This window comes from Rhinopithecus bieti, unplaced genomic scaffold, assembly GCF_001698545.2.
Source record: "Rhinopithecus bieti isolate Rb0 unplaced genomic scaffold, ASM169854v2 scaffold_31842, whole genome shotgun sequence".
Lineage (NCBI taxonomy): Eukaryota > Metazoa > Chordata > Mammalia > Primates > Cercopithecidae > Rhinopithecus > Rhinopithecus bieti.
In genome coordinates, this window is record NW_016813497.1 from 217,771 (window position 1) to 223,860 (window position 6,090).

The following is a 6,090-nucleotide window of genomic DNA, read 5'->3' on the forward strand; positions in this document are numbered from 1 at the left end:
CATGGGGGAACCAAGGGTCCCCCACATCCAGGTCCGTCGGGAGCTGGGACATCAAGTTCCACTCCAGGAATCTCCAGGAACGCCGAAGTCCTCCCTGAGCCAGGGCCAGGCTGGGCATGTCCTGACTCCTGGGTGCCCCCAGAGAGTGGTCTGCTGCCCTGGGCTCCCCAGAAGCCCCCTCGTGTTCCTGGGCCTTGGCCTCATGGACAGCCCCACTAGGAGAGGGTGTGGGACGAGGTAGGGAAGCTGACCAAATGGGCTGCTGGAACCGGGCTGGTGGGCCGGGAAGGGCCTGCCTGTCCCCCTTGCAGAGGGTCTTCCTGCCACGTGAAGCCAGCACAGACCTGGGTGCCGAGGACCCTTGCTCGGGTTTGGTTGAAAGGAAAACAGACATGGTCAGTGTCTCCAGTGAGCCCATGCAGGCCTTTCCAGGCAAGCCCCACCTACCTGGGTCTCTGGAGTCCTCAGGGTCTCTGTGTGGCCCCCGTGGTCTGACACTGAGGACACGCCTGTAGTCTGCTGATCCCAGAGGAAGGGGTGTGTGCCGCTTGGTGTGGGAAAGCTGTCAGGGCATGGCAGATGGCTCCTGGGACTGCCCCCAGGGTTCAGCCTGGTTGGGGGCTTCCTGCTACACAACCTTGTCCCAGGGCTGTTGGGCCTGGGATATGGCCCCCAGTCAGAACTCAGGTGAGAGGGGCCTTGGCTGTCACCCAGCCCCCTTGCCACCTTATGTGGGGACCAGTCTCCTCAGTGGGTGACTGGGCCTGGACGTGGGTCACCCTCTGCCCTCCTGGGCTGCCTCGTCCTGGGCTGACCATTCCCACACCTGGTTGAACTCTTGGCTCTGGCTCTGGGCCCAGGGTCCCACCTGTGCCCTCTCTCTGAATGCTCTGGAGGTCAGAGACACTGATTCCCTTGTCTCCCTGGCTCAAGGCTTGTTGTCCTGGCACCCGTGGAGGGGTCTGCAGGAGTAAGGGGCCTCTGCTGCTCTCTGAGGCTGTCAGCTCTTGCAGGGAGGGGCAGAGGCTCTCAGGAATGGGTCTGGCTCCTCTAGTGCCCTTGAGGGCCCTGTGAGGGGGAGAGCGGGCCACCGTGGAAAGTGGGAAGGGGCTTGTTGGAGGGTCTTGCCCACATCCCCGTCCTGCGTGCACAGCATGTCCAGTACATACGCACTGAGTGCCTGCCCTGAGGACTGGTGGGCCTCCTATACTTTCTTAGAGTCCAGGAGGAAGAGGAGGAAGAAAAGGTGAAGAGGAAGGCCCAGGTAGTAGGGTTGGGGGTCCTGGGCACTCCCCCAGTATTGACTGCCCCAGAGGGTGACTCAGGAGGGGACCTGGTACTGGAGCCCACCTGGGGGTAGCAGGTCCCCATCCTTCCTTGTTAGTTTCTTCATAGAGGCCCAAAGATGATTAAGAACAGTGTCATCATCCAGGGCCCAGGTATGGAAGAACTGGTCTCGAAAACGTGCCCACAGGCCAGACCTGGACGTCTTCATGTGGCGTTCTGGAGACAAGGTGGGCATAAGGCCAGGAGAGTCCCCTGGGAAGGGTCAGAGCCCACACCCCATGGCCACTTCAGTCTCCCACTAGGCAGTGCCAGATCCTTTTGTGACCACCCCAGGGGTCCAGATGTGCACAGGAGGCTGTGGTTGCGGGGGTGGCCTGGGTAGGGAAGTGCTCACCACACTCCTGACTTTCATCTGGGTTGTGTGAGGGATGGGCTCGGTGTCACTGTGCCCCGCCCAGCCCACCTGGCCGGACCTCCCTCTGGGCCAGAACAGAGGATCATGAGGACAGTGTGAGGAAGTTGCCCTTGGGCTAGTTGGAGTTTGACCCCAGTGCTCCCTAGACCCCATTGGGCACATGTGGACTTACTCCTCTGAACCTTAAAGGCAGTGCTTGTTATCGGCATCAACCTCTGTTCGCCTTCCAGCAAATACACGTCCCACAGGCGCAGGATGAGCCCGAGAAAGATCTGTGGGGAAAGTAGACACAGGAGGACCTGGCTCTTCCAGGCCAGGGCTGGTGGCTCAAGCTGCGCATTGGGGCACAGTGACCAGTGTCAGTGACCTTCCCCATGAGGGTCACCCGACCTCTCCAGGAGGCTAGGTCAAACAAGGTCTTGCAGCTCCTTATGTGAGGCACTCATTTCAGTGGAGAGAGGGGCTTCCCCAGGGCTTGAGGCTCCCCTGAGCCCTCCCAAGTCGGGCCCGGTCTGTCCATGAGGCTGGGCTTGAGCCCTGGCCTCTGCCCTGGGATGACCCCTCTTGGGCAGAGGGTCTTGCTTGTGTGTCCTGTGGGGATCCGCCTGAGCCTCCTGTGTGCTGGAGGTGAGCCAGACCCCCGGGCTGGGGAAGCAGGGCACTGCAGGGCAAGGAGGGTCCCTGAGCCAGGGTCCCCCTGTGCCTCCTTACCCCAGTATTCAGCATCCAGAGAAGTCAGCTGAATGAGGAACACTGTGCGCACAGACCTTCCTTGTCCTGATGGGAGGAACAGAGGTGCTCAGGGCCCCCTGGGCTGCCCTAAAAGCCTCCCTCTTCCAGGGGCCTCTGAAGATCCTTCCCCAAGTGCAGAACACTGGGTGGTGTCCCGGGCTCCCCCCAACATCTTCACCTTCTGGCACTCACAGTGGACACAATGCCCTTAGCCCTGCTCTGCGGGAGCTGGGCCCCTATCCCTGTGCCTCTGTCTCCTCCAGGGCTGGAAAGCAAACCAACTCCTAGCCCATGGAGAACCCGATGTCCCAAGTCAGATCCTGGCTGGGACTCAGGCAGTCACCAGCCCCATGAGGGGCTCCAGCCCCCGTTCCTCCAGCCCCACGGGAGGCAGGGCCTCTGGGGAAGAGCCGAGGGGACCATAAACTCACCAGATGCCACATGGTCTTGGCTTGTGATGTGGGGACCACATGCTCCTGATGGTCTTGGAGCCCCTGGACTGTCCCGCCATTTGGGCTGTGGAATCCTGAGAAGCCCCCAGCCCATCATGAAATCAGAGCCTTCTCCCAAGATGTGGAGCCATCAGCTGGAAGAGATGGGCAGCCGCAGAGCCCCCCAAACCCCGAGGCCTCTCACCCTCCCATCTGGTGACCCTACCATGCGGCCTTGGCCCTGGAGAGAAGAGGTGGGAACATCCCCTGGAGCCTGGCTGGAGGTGCTCCTGGAGGCCTCCTGGGCTAGGGTGCCCATAGGGCAAGCCTGACTTTGAGGCCACGACAGAGGGCGGCCAGAACAGGGTGGGTGCTGGGCTTCGTGGTCATCTCCTAGAAGTGGCGTTGGGCCAGGGGACATGGGATGGGGAGATGCTGCCATCTGGGCTTGGTTGGCCCATTTGTGGGTGCCAAGGGAAGCTGGAGCCTGGGCAGCTGAAGGGCAGGAGGACTCTCAGGGAGGGGAGAGTCAGCTGCACAGAATCAGAGCCGGAGGGCGTGGCTCCAGGACACAGAGGGCAGCCACAGGGAGGATGAGATGCCTTTTGCTGATGAGGATGAAAGGTGTCTGACTTGGGCTCTGGAGGTCAGCCCTGGGATCCTGAGGGACCCTCAGCAGAGACATCCTAAAGGCTCCCAACAAGCTGGTGACACAAGGAAGGTGTCTTCACTGAAAGCCGAGATCACCTGGCCAGGGTGGCCATTTCCGGGTCTGACTGCGTGACGCCCTGGGGGCAGCTGTCCACCTACCCTGCAGGGAGTGCCTCTCACTGGCAAGCAGCTGCACCAGTGTCCAGAATGCATCCTCCTCAGGCAGATAAAGGAGGAACAAGGCAGCGACGTGGCTCAGGTCCCTGCAGTAGCCCACCGCCCGCAAGAGCCAGTCACTGTGGAAGGACATCACCTGGGAGGGCTGAAGTCACCTGGGAGGACTGAGGTCACCTGGGAGGACTCATGTCATCAGAGAGGGCAGAGGTGACTGGGGAGGCTTCCTCTGAAGAAGAGGCTTCCTCAGGATGCAAATTCATTTTATGACAAGAGCTATGTCCATCAGGCCTTTCAGCACCTTGTCCAAAATGTCTCCTGATAGCACTGTCCTATGTGTGATACTGCCAAGCTCCTGGGCTTTGGGGCAGTCCCAGGAGGAGGGCATCATTTCTTGTTCCAAGAAGTGGTGGTCAGGCCCAGGTGACACCAGGAGTCCATGCCCGACTCCTTTGTGTCTCAGTGTGACCCCTTGAGACCACCCCCTTGCTTGGAGGTTTATGCCAGTGGTGAGCTGGAGTGCTACCTCCTATATCCTGGTGGGTCACAAATACTAACTTTGAAAGAAGCAATGACACCCCCACCAGACATCCACACCCAGGAATATGGAAATATGGTCTGGGAGTATAGCCGTGAATATGGGAATATGGTCACTGCCGGGAATACTCACCGGGTTATATTCTGAATATGCCAGGAGGATGTAGAACAGTTCCCGCTGCCTAAAAAACAGATAAAGGGGGCTTTTGTTTCTTTTGTGCAGATGTTAGTTTCACTTTGTCTACAAAGCCTAACAACAAATCCAATTTTAGGTTCAGGTGATTCACCAGATAAGCGGTGAGCTCTTCAAGGCCTTTGACTATTTAAGAAATGTTTCAGTAAAATCCACATCTGTGAAATGCTAATAGTCCAATTGTACAGTAAGTTGACTGATCATTTTCCCTCTGATTTTTTTTTTTTTTTTTTTGGTTTGTACGCATGCCAGTTCAGTCTTTGGGTGTACAGTTCCTCCGTGGTTCTAAACCAATGTGCAGAGTCTCCTGGCCACCGCTCCAGCCTCTCCTGGAGCGACTCTTTCATCCTCCAAGTCTCCAGGGTGGCCCCTATGCACCCAGCCTCTCCCCAGTCCGTCAGCCCCTGGCCACTCAGACCGGTTCTCAGTCCCTATGGTTTGGCCTTTTCCAGAATGGCCGATGTTTGGAATCCTACAGTGGTAGCTTATTGGGTCTGGCTTCTTTCCCTTAGCAAAATGCATCTAGGATTCACCCATGTTCGTGCAGGCATCACTGGCTCATTCCCTTTTCTCACTGAGTCTTCTACTGTTGAAAGGAGGACCAGCCTTCTTCTCTGCATTCCCATGTTGAAGGTCGTTCCCTAAGGCTCTGTGTATGAGTGATGATGAATCAAGCAGTGGAAGTGGCATGAAGGTTTCCTGTGGATGTCAGTTTTCAAATCAGTGGGTTCAATATCTGTGACACTTTGGGGATGCTTGGTTCAAGTCCATTGAGCTTTGTGAGCCACTGCCCAACTGGCTACCAAAGTGGCTGTGCCATGTCATGTTCCCAGCAGACCTGGATGAGAGTTTCCAGGAATCTGAATTCCCCCAGCACTTGGTGCTGTCAGTGTTGCCTGGGGAGGCTCATGGGGCCTTCATCCTGCCACCCTCCCGTGGGTCCTGCCATGGGTCCCCGTGGGTCAGGGAGAGCACCTTTCACCATTGTGCATGATTTTCTTTGCTGCCTTCTGTCTCTGCAGGATTCCCCTGGGTTCTGGCCCCACACGTTCCAGCCTGGCCCAGGTCTTGGAACCTGGGAGGTGCTCCATCCATGGTGCCAGCTGTTCCCTGGGCCATGAGAGCCCTTGAGAGCTCTGTCATCCCTCATGGGTGACCCTGGATTCTGCTTTGGGGAAGTCCCCATCCCTCTGGTTCACTCCGTCTCTGCTGGGACACTGTGGCTCCCATAGGCTTACTTGGCTCCATATCGATCCCTGAAGAAGATGTGGTTTCTTAGTGTCCAGCTCACGTCCAGGTGAATCTGGTGGATGTGTTCAGATGATCTGTTGCCCTTCTCCTTCATGACCTGTAGGGCAGGGCCAAGAGGAGTAGACAGTCTCAGAACAGATGGAAGACTCCCTGCCCCAAATGGCAGTCAGCCCACGGTCAGCACTTTTGGAAGGAAGGAAGGAAAGAAAGGTTTCCTTCTGCAGAAAGCTGCTTTTTGGCTTGTTTCTGAAGCTGGGGAGGTCTGTGGTTCCTATGTCACTGTCCGTGCTTAGGATGTGCATCTGACCACAGCACCCACTCCCCAAGCCTGGGCATGACATTCCCTGCAGTTGGAGAACTGGGTCCTGACCCAGCCTGGCCTGTTTGTTGTGCTCTGCCTTAGTGTACCTTGTATTTTT

General features: G+C 57.6%; 1 protein-coding gene across 1 annotated transcript; it reads right to left on the reverse strand.

The window, feature by feature from the left end:
* Positions 1-369: 369 nt before the first annotated feature.
* On the reverse strand, positions 370-5,765 carry LOC108512966 (TBC1 domain family member 3L-like). The gene is given in 8 exon segments (XM_017848535.1): positions 370-592; positions 1,351-1,503; positions 1,875-1,974; positions 2,414-2,479; positions 2,866-2,978; positions 3,676-3,812; positions 4,275-4,409; positions 5,659-5,765. Coding segments are annotated over 8 exon segments (939 nt in total). The 3' UTR covers positions 370-464.
* Positions 5,766-6,090: the final 325 nt, after the last annotated feature.